This window comes from Lissotriton vulgaris, chromosome 1_1, assembly GCF_964263255.1.
Source record: "Lissotriton vulgaris chromosome 1_1, aLisVul1.2, whole genome shotgun sequence".
NCBI classification, from domain to species: Eukaryota; Metazoa; Chordata; class Amphibia; order Caudata; family Salamandridae; genus Lissotriton; species Lissotriton vulgaris.
In genome coordinates, this window is record NC_141685.1 from 1099016483 (window position 1) to 1099032506 (window position 16024).

General features: G+C 43.4%; 1 protein-coding gene across 1 annotated transcript in view; it reads left to right on the forward strand.

The window, feature by feature from the left end:
* The window catches only part of LOC147748674 (zinc finger protein 212-like), a 107656-nt gene that overhangs the window by 11867 nt on the left and 79765 nt on the right, over positions 1 to 16024 (forward strand). The window contains exons 3-4 of the mRNA XM_086963548.1: positions 256 to 382; positions 15633 to 15734. Of these exons, the coding sequence (XP_086819674.1) occupies positions 256 to 382; positions 15633 to 15734 (229 nt within the window). The remainder of the gene's footprint in view (positions 1 to 255; positions 383 to 15632; positions 15735 to 16024) is intronic.

Below are 16024 nucleotides of genomic sequence, written 5' to 3' on the forward strand. Positions count from 1 at the left end.
TTTTTTTTTGCTTCGAAGGAACGTCTGACGTTCAGACGGGAGCATTTTAGAGATGTATATATTGCACAGGTCTTAGCTTCGTAGTTGGAACGTATGTGCTCATGTATGCCTTACTGGTATTGGGAGATAATGATGAGTGAGAAAATAAGATAATGAAGGAAGTGCTAAAGCCCATTTTATTCAAAATGAATATATTAAATGTACATTTACGTGACAAAAGTCACTATACATGTCCTGTACAATTTTGTTTTTCAGGTGTCGAGTACTATCCATGATGCCACAGCCTATTTTTCAGACGAAGAGTGGAAGCTTCTGCACGAGTGGCAGAAGGGTCTGTACAGGAATGTGATGAAAGACATTCAAGAAGCCTTGATCTCTCTTGGTAAAACAACTCTGTCTCTATGAGGTTTATAAACTGTGAAATGCTCGACGAACACTGCTTTCAGAAGAGAATATTTTTTAAAATCTATTTACTTTCCTTGGGCAATCTGAAACTACAAGGGCAGTTCACTCTTCTACTGTAGAATGCAGCGGTGGCTCCTTCACAAGAGCGGAGGAGCATGCCCCTCCTGCTGCGAGCGCAGCAGGCAAACGCACATAAATAGAATGGCACTATAATGCAATTTTATTTTGGCACCAGTGGAACTGAATCCTGCTATTGCAGGATTACTGCTGCCCCTTTCATGCGTATGTCGGGTTGGCCAGCTGGCTACCTACAGCCAGCCCAACATGCACACTGTAGACCCAGCAATCCCTGGGCTGTGAAACAGGTGAGGCATTGTTGGCACTTGTCCCAAGCCTCAAAATGAGCACTGGTTTAATCTGCTCCCACCAATCCTGGTGCAGCGTTTAGAGTGAGTTTGGCGCCATTGCACACCTCTATATTTTATAACCGGGATACGCCATTGGTAGAATGTCTTTCATAGATCTGCATGAAAGCTTAACTAAAAAGTGAGAGCATGAATGAAAATAGGTATTTGGAAACAGTGCTTCCTGCCAGTGGCTTTATATGGGGTAGTATTTTGGGGTATTATTTAAAGGAGGTAGTACTTATTAGTTAAACCAATAGCAGGTACAGTCAGTACATTAAATATTTAAAAGTGCTTAGTGATACATACATACTCCCTTAGAGCACACTATAGGAAAGTAGTAACAGGTGCTAAAGTATGTGAATCAGATGACAGCAACATGCTCATGTGATGTGGTAACATGCAAATCAATGAACTTGCTTAAAATAGTTCGGTTGTTCAACCGTTTTGTGCTAGTAATAATTCAGATGGTAATCTGTGTGGGCAGGTAGACGTTATCAATCTGGTCTGTACAAACTGCATAAATATGGACGTTTTGACTAATAATTGTAATTTGATACATAATTGTAATTAATACTAGGTTCTTCATCAGGACATAAAGGTAGGTCGACACTATACTGCATCGTTCAAATACAATAAATGGTATTGATTGGTGTTTAAGTCCTAGAATGATAATGTCCAGTCCAGAAAGGAGATTAATCGGAAGGCACTGATTACAACTTCATAAGAATTCCATGAGATAAGAAAAAAATGCAAACTTCTGTTAGAAAAAAATAAATAAAAAAAGACCATTACCACAGAAAGGGCAAAAAATTAACCTTGAGGTATTAAATAGAACTATTTGACGAATACTTCACAACCTTAAAAAAATACGTTCTCAACATCCCTCGTTCAAGAACCCTGCAAAACAACAACTTGCAAGCCATTTCTCTACACATGAATCAATCTGCTAAGGTAGAATCTGTCACCGCTAAAGAGCCCCAGCAGTCGAAACAGGAGTCTCGAATCCCGAAGCTAAGATCAACAGCCTGCATCACACTAAAATAGCATTACCTCCCACTACCCCTAGGGCCCTTAGCCTCAGGCCAAGCTCCAACAGCGGTCCATACCCTTTATTTGGAAATAGTCGGTAGGATGGAATCGGCAGTCATTGCCCAAGACAAATGGAGCTGTACTCATATGGCCGATAATAAGAAACGCAAGATAACATTAATGAGTAGGAAAATAAAGAAAGAAAAGACAAAAGAAGCCTCAATCTCCCAGAGATAGCTTCAGCTAGCATACCATCAGGGTCACCCCTACAACCCCCGTCTCTCCTCATTTCAGTAGGGAGTTAGAAAATCTCAGCTCTCAATCGAGCAAGACTTACAAGGCTCAGCAACTCGCTATCAGATATGAAGAACTTGTTACTCCTATCAGAAAAATGTCCATCAAAATTGGAGTTCCTTCAGAAGTCAGCACACAAACCTCATAACAAACTAAATACTATCCCAATGTCATCGACAGACTATACCGTCCTCCCAATCAACTCCGATATCTGACAGACAATGAGATACAAACTCTATTGCTATAATATGAATCGTCCCCCCAATCTTCCCCCTAAGGTAGGCAAACACATCATTCAATCAGTCCTAATCCACGCAAAAAGAACTGAAAAGCCTAACCATAGAATTCCAAACCTCAACAACCTGAAAAAAGTGATTTTAATTCCCGAAAAGCAAGACTCTATAAAGGTCAAACCACAGAAAGCTATATTTTGTCTACTACTAAACTTTCGTTCAGCAAAGAAACATGGCGCAGACATAGCCGACCTCATCTTAAACTAGGAAATCGATGTAACTATCCTAACAGAATCGTGGCTATCTGAATCATCCTCCCCATGCCTTGATGTATTAGCCCCCCCGAACTACAGCATTGTGAGACTAGACAGGCTAAACAAAAAGGGTGGAGGTATAGCCTGTATACATAGATCTGCCATTAGGAAAGTACACTCAGACCCCCTCAAATTATGTGAATAACTCGGTTTGTCCATAAGATCCATAGATAACCAAATTTGCAAACTTCTGAAGTTTTAAAACTCAAAAGGATTCTAGACAAAGATAAAACCCTTGGTTTAACGGATCCCTCAACGAAAAAAAACCTATCACTCAGACTCACAGAACGGAAATTGAGACAACAGCAATCCTCATCTCATCTAAATCAACTAAGACCGACAAACGCCTACAATAAAAGGATTTCTAAAATCATTGTAAGACTTCTTTAGAAAAGAACTGGATAATGCAAAAAGCAGACCTCTTCGAACTGCTAAAAGATCAATCCACAAAACTGCCAAATCCGCATCAATAGCTCCAAAATCAAACATCTGCAGCAAATAATTCTCTTTCTTTACAGCCAAAGCCAAATCCATGGAGGTGAAGCTTAAAAAGGCTGCGGCGAACTCTCTGATCCAAAAGAGCACTCCGGCTAAGCTTCAGTCTTAACCAGCTCTGGAAAAGCCTAGAAATAATGCTTTGTGGTCAGACTTCAAGTCATATGACGACAAAGATATTGCCAAAATTATTTCGACCATAAAACTAAACAGTCATTTCAAAGATCCTCTACCTGCAAAATGCTGGTCTACAATAAACCATTTGCTTATTCCCTCTTGGACAAAGATTATTAATGCGTTGCTGTCGCAAGGCTCATTACCAGACTGCCTAAAACAAAAAAAAGTAATTCCAATTTAAAGAAAAACCTACAGAGAACCCCTCAGACCCGAACAACTTTAGACCAGTAACAACCTTTCCCATGCTAGCCAAAGTTATGGAAAAATGTGTTCAACAACAACTGAGACAACACATTTCTGAAAAACTGCTGAATGACTACCAATCAGGGTGCAGACCTAATCACAGTACTGAAACAGCAATCCTTCACATAGTGGACAGCGCTCTACTTGCCCTAGACTGCAATGAAACCAGTCTCCTAATTTTGCTTGACCTTTCGTCGGCATTCAACATTGTAAACCATGCCAAAATACTAGAACGCCTGAAAGAAATGATGGATTTGGTGGGTACAGTTCTAGAGTGGGTTAGATCCTTCTTGGAGAAAAGATTGCAAAGATTCATAGTGAACCAAACACTATCTGCATCCTCCCCAAAACGTATTGGAGTACCACAGGGTTCAACACTATCCCCATCTCTATTCAATCTTTACGTTGAACCGCTAACAGAAATTTTAAAGCCGGTAAACATCTCCTTCCACATGTATGCAGATGCCACACAGCTTTATATGAAGATTACATCGATGGAAGAGATGGGTATTATGAACCAGGCATTAAAGAGGATCGGTCATTGGCTAGCTAGTAATCATCTCAAGCTTAACCCGCATAAAACAGAATTCCTTCTGATTACCCTATAAAAAGCAATACGAGTATCATGGAATGGACCAAGCTGATCACTGCGCTAAACTGTATTCCGAATCTAGTAGACTCAACCAAATCCCTTAGAATAATGCTAGACAAAAACCTTAACATGCTAACACACATTAACACAATGGCAAAAAATGCCCGCTTCCATTTAAGCTACCTCAGAAAACGAAAACCTTTCATAGCTAACTCAGACCTTAAAACTGCAGTCCAGGCATTAGTCCTATTGAGGATAGAGTACGGATGCACAACTCTAGCAGGACTTCCCAAGATTTTAACAGCCCCACCTAATGCTTGTCTCAATGCGGCCACAAGACTTCTAACTTGCTCCAGAAAATTTGACCACATCACCCCTCATCTGAAAGCATTCAACTGGTTACCTTACGAAGCAAGAATCCAACTAAAGATGGCATGTATCACACACAAAGCGATACACTACAAAACACCAATGTACCTAGCCCAAAAAAATCACATTATCAGGAGGCTGCAGAGGTTCTCGGCGCCATGGAGATCTATTACTGAAACTTGCCCTTTTCTGAAAGACAAGAACTTATGACAGAGCTTTCTCTGGTGCAGCCCCAAGAATTTGGAACGCTTTCCCCCCGAACATTAGAAGAATATCGTCCATTTCTGCCTTCAAAAAAGAAGCCAAGTCCTTTTTTTATGAGCAAATTCCTCCCATCATAACAGTAGAGTAGACTGTTAGGTTACTTTCTTTTCACACACTCTGTTAATACAAATCGCCCTCTAGTAGTCGTTTGGAATTGTGTGTATGAGTGTGAAAGCACAAATGTCTCTCCTTCGAATCAATGTATATATGCATATGATCTTGTAGCGCAATTGTCTCTTGCAAATTGTTGTACACTTCTTATTTACTTAAGTGCATATCAAACATGCTGTCCTAAGTCTAAGGCTATGTAAATGTGAAGGGCTCTGATACCCCTTTAGGGTCTTGTCTGTGCTATATAAAACACCAAATAAATAAAATAGTTCCCCAATCCTTAATGCTCGCTATCAAACAATGAGTGTCACCATCAAACAACTGTATAGAGGGACTACAAAAGAAGGATATACAAACGTAGTGGTACCTTTCCGATAAAAATCAAACTACCTATGAGAGAATCCCAGTCTTATTTCTGAAGTGATCAATAATTACTAAATGAGGAAGCACACCATGGTGTGTTTACTGTCTGCAAATATGTGGGAGAAGTGCCATGAGAAGAAGGTATGTTAACCACTTACTTAAAAAAATATACTGAGTTATCCAGTATTAGGGTATCTTTCATAGATTCACATGCCTGAATCATTCCCCGTCGTCGGGATGGGAGTCCCCGGTACATAAATAAAGTAATGTCTCATAGACATATATACATAGTAATTGGCCGGATGCCTCTCATTAGTAACATATCCATGTCCTTTTGTGAAAAGGACCAAACTTTGGCGAAGAGCCAATCAGCTATAACCACCCTCTGGAACCTTCCTGGAAGGAGCTCTAGTCCCTCAGATTTTCTACCGCACATCGTTCTAAGGGAGTCTCCACTGAGCTCTGCTCAGCTTTCCTTAGTTTCTGGATTTCCAGTACTTTTTTTCATTAAAATCTCTGTGGGGAGTTGTCAGTTTACCCATGGCTGATACTCCTAAAAAAGGACTTTTTAGGTCCTGTGCTTCATGTGGTAAAAAGAGACTTCATGTGGATGACCAGCACAAGGACTGTCTCTATTGCCTCTACCCGGATCATTCTTCAAAGGACTGTAAGGTATGTTGCACCTTTTCTACAAAGATCCTCGAGGACATGGAGGGACCCCTCTTAATTTGTCTGCAGAGGCTAAAGGATAAAGACCAAGCAGTATCTGCTCAAGAGAGTGAATGTTCCTTCAGGACTTCTCATTCCTCTCAAAAGAGACCTAGGATGGCCTCTCCAGGTCCTTCATCGCAGCCACCTCAAAAGAAGACACATGAAAAGTCTTCAGAGGCACAATCCAAGGTTTTACCGGCGAAGGCTTCTCCTCAGACTGTTCCAACCTTCAAGAAACCGGTTTCCACCTCGTCGACTTTGCCTGTTACCTCGTCGACGACGACCAGATCTACTTCTGTGGCATCTTCTGCATTATCCATGTCGACGTCTACCACTTCATCGTCGGTGGCCGGTAGGTCTATCTCGTCGGCGATTAAAATAAAGAAATAGTCGTCAAAACCGTCGACGTCCATTCTATTGCCGTCGACGAGCACGCCCATGTCGACGAAGATTTCCTCGTCGACATCTACTTCGTTGTCGACGAAGACACCGCCAACGACAAAATCGTTGACGCGACCATCGTCTACGACGATACCGCCGCCGACGCCACACCAGTCGACGACGGCATCGTCGACGATGCCACAGGTGACACCCGTCGACGTCCCACCGTCGACGACCACTCCGTCGACTGGCTCGTCCACCCCAAACCTGACTCTGTTATCACACAGGCTGCGCAGAGGAAATCTAAAAATCCTTCTGCAACGCTCACTGCCCCTCCAGATAGACAGCAGCGACTAGATACTATTGGGAAACGTTTTTCATCTATGTCCGCGTTAACAGTGCGCGCTTCCAATCTTTGGCACTGTTAGGAGGTTATAACCGACAAATGTGGGCAGCATTGCCCCATATCTTGGATCCTTGCCAGAGGAGGCAAAGGAAGAAGCGAAAAAGATCCTACTAGAAGGCGAACGCTCGGCCTCTGAGATCATTGATTGTGTAATGGATATCGCATCTACTGGTTTTCGCCAACTGGGGAGGGGGTGGGTGGGGGGGGGGGCTGTGGTGTTAAGACTCCAGGGTTGGCTGAAAGCGACAGCATTCCGTCCAGAGATACAAACTAAAGTCCTTGACATGCCTTATGACGGCCAGCTTCTCTTCGGCACATATATTGATGCTCTTCAGGGCATTAAAAAGGATACTGATACGGCTAGGTGTTTGGGTACCCTTCAGTTCAAAAACCCTTCCTTTCGTGGCTCAAGAGGGAGAGGACAATCTTTCTACGAGAGGAAATTATCAACACTACCTTTCCTCTTACTCTTCCAATCAACAATATTGACCGCATACCAGCAGCGGCCACAACAACAACAGTCGTCTTACACTAAGTCCTCCTTTCGAGGGAAAGGAGGTAGGCAAAAGGACGCAGCTCGACGACAATGACTTCTCTCTGCCACAGGTCTCCACTTACTTTCCACCATCCAGGATTGGAGGAAGAATTTTTCATTTCCTACACAATTGGAAAAAGATAACTACAGCTCGATGGGTCCTGCTACTAGTTCAGTTTGGACACTCACTGGAGTTCATAGAATTTCCTCCCCAGACCCCTCCTCATTCAATGCTCCACAAGAATTTGCATCTTCTGCTTTTGGAGCTCTCACTAATGCTCCAGAAGGGAGCCATACAAAGAGTTCATCCTGGTCAACGGGGCAAGGGGTTCTACTCCCGTTTTTTCCTGGTCCGAAAAAAGGAGAAGAAATGGACTTGAGGAGTCTCAACAAATATCTAAAGAAACAGTCGTTTCGCATGGTTTCTGTTCAAAAGGTGCTACAACTTCTCAACGCAAACAGCTACATGGTGTCTTTAGACCTTCAGGAGGCCTATTTTCACATCCCAATCCACCGGAATCCAAAAAAGTTCCTCTGGTTCGCTGTGGCGGGCAGACACTACCAATTTCAGGTCCTGCCTTTCGGCCTAAAATCACTGTCGCTCATCTTTACGAAATGCCTGTCTCCAGTGGACACGTATCTCCGGCAACGACCTCACCAAGTCTTTCCGTACTTGGACGACTGGCTTGCCAAGGCAACTTCTCTAGCAGGCGTGACCAGGTCCTCCAACGCCTGTCTTCAGCTTTTCAACCGCTTGGGTCACACTTTAAATTGGGACAAGTCTGTGCTTCAACCTTCCCAGCATATAACTTTCCTGGGCGCCATTCTCTACACAACCCAGAAAAAAGCTTTTCCATCAAAGGAGTGGCAAGGCAAACTAATTTCTTTAGCAGCTTGCATACAATCCAAAAAGTCCCTCACAGTATGACTTTTCAGATCTCTGCTTGGGATGATGTCTTCCTGCATCCTGTTAGTCCCGCACTGTCGCCTTCATATGCTCCCTCTCCAAGAAGCGCTGTCAGCTCAATGGCTCCAGTGTACAGGATCGTTCGATGTCATTCGCATTACCTTTCACGTGGTCAAAGTTCTACAGTGGTGGATTCACCCTCAAAACCTTTTGCTAGGCTTGCCTTTCTTGCTTCCAGCTTCTCCGCATATCATTACAACAGATGCGTCTCTGGAAGGTTGGGGAGCGTTCCTCCAGGAGCTCCGGGTGAGCAGACTGTGGTCCCCTTCCGAGCGGAAGCTACACATAAATCTCCTCGAGCTGCGAGCTGTCTACCTAGCCCTTCTGGCTTTCCTCCCATGGATCAAAAATTCTCTAGTGCTCGTGCGGACAGACAATACCACGACAATGCACTATCTAAACAAACAGGGTGGGACCCCACCCTGTTATCTCATGAATCACAGAAAATCTGGAACTGGTTGCTTCTTCACAACATTTCCCTTCGTGCAGAGTACGTCCCAGGAATGGACAATGTCCTCGCAGACTCACTGAGCAGACAGCGAACAGTTTGCCACGAGTGGGATTTGGATCAGCAGATTCTCAATCGCATTTTCTCCCAATGGGGCACTCCTCACCTGGACCTTTTTGCAACCCAACAGAACGCCAAATGCCAACACTTCGCAAGCTGGCGTCCTAAGAAGGGGTCTCTAGGGAATGCCTTTTCGATTGCATGGTTCAACGTCTTTGCTTACGCATTTACTCCATTTCCCCTGATTCCCAGGGTCCTCAGGAAAATGAAGGCGGAACATTGCACTCTTATCTTGATAGCTCCAGCACTGGTTCACGGAACTTCATCTCCTGTCACTGGAACCACCGATCCCGTTGAGGCCGCTTCCTCTCTCCTCACAATGAACCAGCAGCAAGTCCAACATCCGGATCCAGCATCACTCAAATTATCAGCTTGGCTCCTGAGTTCAGAGAATTCCATGGCCTAAACATGCCACCGGATTGTAGGGCTGTTCTAGCTCAGGCTCGTGCTGACAGTGCCAACAAAATATATTCCCTGAAATGGAAGAGGTTCTGCATCTGGTGCAAATCTAAAAAGATACACCCTCTCTCTTCTTCTCCGGAACAAATATTGCTATATCTTCTTCATCTGGCAAACTCAGGTCTTGCACATGCTTCCATGAAAGTTCACTTGGCAGCAATATCTCGCTTCAGAAGATCCTCTGCAGGCCCTTCTCTTTGGTCTAATAGACTAATTAAACAATTTCTTAAAGGCTTATTCAGAACGTTCCCTCCAGTGAAGACTTTACCTCCTACCTGGCAACTTAACACAGTTCTTGCTCAGCTTATGAAACATCCCTTTGAGCCGATACACAGAGCTGATTTTAATTATCTTTCCTGGAAAACTGCACTTCTACTGGCTCTTACTTTGACGAGGCGAGTGAGTGAGCTTCAGGCATTCTCAATTCAGGACCCTTTCCTTCAGTTCAAACACGACAGAGTGATCCTGAGGACCAATCCTAAATTTATACCCAAGGTCTAATCGAACTTCCACCTTAATAAGCCCATAGTCTTGCACTCTTTCTTGCCAAATCCTCAAACGGCAGCAGAGAGTACTTTCCACTCCCTCGATCTCAAACGCTGCATTAAATTCTACATTGACAAAACAAAGACATTTTGCAAATCTAACCAACTCTTCGTCGCTTTCAGTCGACCTAGGAAAGGTCTTCCATTAACTAAGCAGAATATTTCTCGGTGGATCTCTGCAGCTATTACCTTCTGTCACCAGCAAGCAGGGCAACCCCTGCATTCCAAGGTTCGGGCTCATTCCACTTGAGCTATCTCGACTTCCATGGCACTCTTTGCTGGAGTGCCCATTACAGACATTTGCATAGCGGCAACATGGAAAACTCTGCATACGTTCACCAGGCATTACTGCTTGGATACAGAACTCATGAAAGATGCAGCAGTGGGACAAGGAGTGCTCCATCATCTATTTCACTAGAGGTGAGCCCTCTCTCTTCATCCCACCTTCCTCTTGTATACACGCACATTTCTCTCTGATATTGCATTTTGGTACCTTTTGCATTTCACATTGATATGTTATTATCTGGTGATCTTTCATATTGTACCATTCGAAATGTGCTTACCATTGCTTGCTACTCTGATTCAGGCATGTGAATCTATGAAAGATACCCTAATACTGGATAAGGAATGCTTTACCTGTAACTGCAGTTATCCAGTATTGGTATCTTTCATAGATTCACATGCAACCCACCCACCTCCGCTAGAAAGGTTCACTATAGTTCTCTCAGTAATACATCTACTTAGCACTGTGCTTACGAAAATCTGAGGGACTAGAGCTCCGTCCAGGAAGGTTCCAGAGGGTGGTGACAGCTGATTGGCTCTTCGCCAAGGTTTGGTCCTTTTCACAAAAGGACATGGATATGTTACTAATGAGAGGCCTCAGGCCCATTACTATGTACATATGTCAATGAGACATTACTTTATTTATGTACCGGGGACTCCCATCCCGACGACGGGGAATGATTCAGGCATGTGAATCTATGAAAGATACCAATACTGGATAACTGCAGTTACAGGTAAGTAACGCGTTCCTTATTGATTATAGTAGTGGTTAAAAGAGTAAGCAGCAGGCCAACTGTCAATGTCTGCATAACAAGAAGGGTGCCTGGCCTTAAGCTGTAGACAGTGTAGGTAATATAACTAAAAGAGCAGCAACTCAGCAAGTCTTACCAAGCAGCAATCTAGAGGAGAGTGGAATAGATTGTCGTAAGGTGGAGTGGGGTGGACATACAGTAGCATGGCCTAGAGTAGTACAATTGTGGGTGTAAGTAACTGAAGCGTCTATAGAGATGGTAGATGGGGTGAAAGCAATATAAATAAGAAGATGTTTGCCTGTGTTAAAAGTAGGAAAGCACATTACACGTCCATGAATAATACCAAAACGTTTATAAAATAAAAGAAGTGATTTGCAAAAAGACGAGACAAAAACTTATATTTGTTCCATGCTCCAGATAGGAGCTAACACAAGAAAGGAAGTGGAGCCTATGGGAGCTTGGAAATCTTAAGATCGCAAATGAGTGACAACAAAAACACAGAATGGTATGCTGTGGGCGGGTTGTAAGCCCACAGAATAGTAAACAGGCAAGACCTAAAAAAAACAAGTATAGAGTGTCATTAGTGATTGCAAACGCAGTCAGAAACATTTTTACTTGTATAGCAGGATATCATTTCTGCATCACATGGACTGTGTATAAACCATAATGGAGAATACAGATAATATATACTTAGCTCTCTCTGTCCATATATCTTTGTGAAGTTCATTTTTTCAGTTTTTAAAAAGTATTTATGTATCTCTTATGTTGTAATGTATTGAGAAAAACAATACATTGTTCTTTGGTTTATTTCTATGATTCATAATCCGCTTATAAACAGCTGGTTGCATAACATTTCAGGACATCTAAAAGAAATGCACAAATTTGTCTGTGTCTTTAAAGGGAAACATTTAAATGTAAACCTTTTCCTAAATGTCTTGAGGTGGGGATTGTTTCGGCCCTTGTAAACACCGCAATACAATCACTGAATGGCAATACATCCTCCTAGTATGATGTTGTTTTGTGTTCTTTTGAGAAGTATAATTACCCCCTATGTTGTAATAGAAAATAGCGATAGAAGGGCCCCTAAACGAGCCAGCTCTATTCCCTTTCTCTACGGAGGATAACTCCTTTGGCTTGTTCACACCACGGGAGGTCGAGAATGCCATCAAAACCGTGGTCCCACTGAAAGCTGCTGGCCCGGATGGGCTCCCAGGGGATTTACTGCGGGCCTACCCATCTGCTTGGGGCCAAATGATTTCGGCCCTCTTGAATGCCATCTTGGAGGGCGGCCCGATCCCAGAGTCGTGGAGAGGGGCAGTGGTAGTCCCCATATACAAAAAGGGAAGTAGAGACATTCCAGGGAACTACAGGCCAATAAGCCTGATTGACTCTACACAAAAAGTAGCTGGAAAAGTCATTCTGGGGAGAATCCTTCAATGGGTGGATGAGAATCCAGTTCTATCGGAGTTCCAAGCAGGCTTTTGCTCAGGAACACGCACAATTGAGCAGGTCTTTAGGCTAACACTACTGCACTGGAAGGTGGTGGAACTGGGCAAGGGCAGTCTCTATTTGGCCTTCATTGACTTGAAGACTGCCTTTGACCTAGTTCCCAGGGAAGAACTCTGGAGGGTTCTCCATCGTTTGGGCCTGCCCCCGTACATTTTGTTTCTTCTTATGAAACTCCACACGAACAATTTCGCCCAGGTTCGCTGGGGGAGAAATGGTGAAACAACAGATAGGATCCCTGTCTGTAGGGGCGTCAGACAGGGTTGCGTGTTAGATCCCACACTTTTCTCCCTATATGTAAATGGTGTGGTGGAGCATCTGCTACAGGAACCTGTGGACGCATCCTGTCTGGGGGGTGTGCGGATCCCAACATTATTGTTTGCGGATGACACTCTGCTCATTTCAAAGACCCCCCAGGGTCTCCAGAAGTTGTTGACCCGTTTTTAGGACTTTTGCGTAACCAGAGGGCTGGTGATAAACGTAGAAAAAACGAAAATATCTGATACTACGTCCACCAAGGAAATTAGGTCGCCCTCCTACGTTGAATTCAGTCCCTCTGGAGAAAGTGACCGAATTTGATTATTTGAGTCTACGCCTGAATGATAAAATGAGCTGGCCTTCACATATCGACATGGTGGTCCTCTGTCACAAAAGGGTTGGGGGTGCCTTACTCAAGGAATATCATGCATCCCCCAGATCTTCAGTGGCACCTGCAATTGAGATCTACAAGCAAGGGGGGTTACTTCAGCCTTGTATGGCGCGGAGTTATGGGGTCACTGCAATTTGGATTCCCTATCCAAGACTGAAAATAAGTTCCTGAAGGACCTCCTAGCTCTTCCCTTGAGCACTCCAACAGTTCCAGTGCTCTTGGACTTGGGCTGTAAAAGCATCAAAGACCAGGCCCGTCTTCGCCCATTGCTCCTATGGTCCCGCATATGGAGGGTCCCGGAATTAAAATCCTATGCCGACGGCCTATCAGAAATATTGAACACGGGGGGCTGGAATAAGATCAAGTGGCTGAGGGACATAAAAACTCTATTGGGGGAACTGGGCCTAGGAGACTGCTGGACTACGAGATCTGCTCCTCCTAAGGCAGTCCTCAAAAAACTATATTGGGACTGGGTCTCTTGCCAACTAATTGGGAATCCACATCATTGCAATTCGACGGCAGCGTTCCTCAAAATAAAGGATGTGGTATCATATGAACCCTACATGGACCTAATTACTATGCCAATGGACAGGGCCCTTTATTTCAAGTTCAGAGTTGGCACTCTTCCGTTAAGAGCAACTGTATTGAAGTGGAAGTCCTATGCTCATTTATCCCCCTTTTGCGCTTGTTGTCCAACCAGGCCTGAGACGGTGGCACATGTATTCTTTGAGTGCCCAGACTATATCCATCCAAGGAGATGCTGGTTGAAACCCCTCTTCAAACGCCTGGGAACACGTATGCATTCGGTGGCTCTCCGAATTTTATTGACTGATACCTCTCCACTTATAGTTTGTGGTGTCTCTAAATTTTTAAAACGTTCTTGGTTGATTCGTTGCAATAGATTGACTATATCGATTTAATTCTTTTTTAGCTAATTTATCTTAGGGAGTTTCCTAAAATTTTACCTTTTTTAAAATGTATGACATACTTGTACTTTTTCTAAATGTTGTTTTTTAACGTATGTTATGCTTGTAAGATCTCTTTGCAAATCGAATAAAGCTTTCAACCAACCAATAGAAAATAGCAACATCTTTATCTTTATTGCTCAATGGTTGATAGAAGGCAGGAGATGAAGACTACATGTAGCAGTACCACTGCCAATTATGCAGTGTTTGTGGTGGGCAATAATGAGCTTCTTTACTTTGAGACAATTTGAATTAGAAATGCTGGCACTACCACAGTGTCTACCATAGAGTGGACGTGTCAAAATGTGGTGTCAGCGTTTCTCAACTCATTTCCATCACCAGATTACAGAGATGCTTTTTTACAGCATCTTATACTTTTTACAATGTTATTTTATGGAGGTGTGGATAGCAGCCCTATGGGGGCTCGTAGAATGGCATAACCATGAAACATTTGAAAATCGTGCACCGTGAAGTTTTGAAAAACTCCTATATCTGTTAGAATGCTTGCCTAAAACAGGGGTAAGCCAGTGAGTAAGAGGCTGGCCAGTGAAACATGGATGGGCCTGCTCAAAGGTTCTATTCTGGAACTGTGTATAACTGCCATTTTATCTGTAAACCTCTTATCATAATGACGGCTCTCCCAGCTTATGGCCATCTCTGATTATGATACATCATATTGCTGTAACACACAGTGTGAATTTGGTTATTGCTCTTTAAAATTGAATAATCTTTGAAGATGCTACTTCTGATGCTTCTGTTTTATGACGTTATTGCACTCTGTCATTAACCTGACTAATATTTTAAAACTAGAACAAAAGAGGGATCAGGGCCGCTTATAGGTCCAGCATACGAGCCCCAAAATACACAACATGAGAGGAAGAGGTATGCAGTTCCTGTTGAGGGGGAATGGAGGCTAGGGAGTAACCAACCACTGTGTAGATATAGTATTACTGGTCCTGCAGAATCGCCATGTGATTTCCTACACATGAGGCGAGAAACATGTTGACCACTCATATCAAGCCACCTCTGACCATCATACCATTGGTGTCCCCCTAACCGTTTTTAAATGAGACCAGAATAAATTCATTTTGGAGTACCACTGCGCCTCATTTTATCTCATCACACACCACTTCACCATACACTGTAACAACATCTACACTACAAGGACCCATGCCCGCACTTCACCTAAATGGCTTGGGAAAAAGATCTCCGACAAAGAGCCCTTCATAGGGTGCTCGTCAGGCATTGCTGTGCAGGCCTGACTCGGAGCAAGCCCTATGATGAAATAGGACACCCAGTTGGGAGTGTGAGGGACCTACTTCCCAAATTGGGAGACACCCAGTCTCCACCTCAGGCTGGGGTTTTTGACCGCCCTGGCCGCCTTTCCCCCTCAACAGGAACGGCATACCTCTTCCTCTCATGTAGTATTTTAAGACAGTAGTGCATTTACCAGTTGCTTCACTTTGAAGGACTGCAATTCCTTATGATGGAAAATATGGTACAGTGCAATGCTCTCCAAAGTGCAAGGTGCTGTAATCTTTAACACCTTCTGTGTAGATCATTGCACATAGCCTTGTAAATTAACGACTTCTATTTGCTTTGGATAACAGGTCCTCTGATTGCCAATATCGCATTATCTTTAAAAGACAAAAATAATGAAGATCTCTGCACTGAGGAGTCTGTGAAGCAACGCTTTGTCAATCGATCTTCAAGTGAGTGTTACATATACAAGTGTTTCATTGGCAGTCTGGCTATGAATGTTGGATTTTTGCACCTCAGCTCTCCAGCCACTGTAGATACATGTATGCATGCACATTCATTCTGGATAGGTATAGTCTGTGTGCAGCCCACTCACATATAAGACTTGCGTATAGAGGAATTCATTTATGTCCGGAGGAGCACTCTACTAAGCCCATGATGTGTTGTGGCCATATGTGCATACAATCATGAGCCATGTGTGCTAGATATAGGCCAGATAATTGGTACTCTTATATTTTATCAG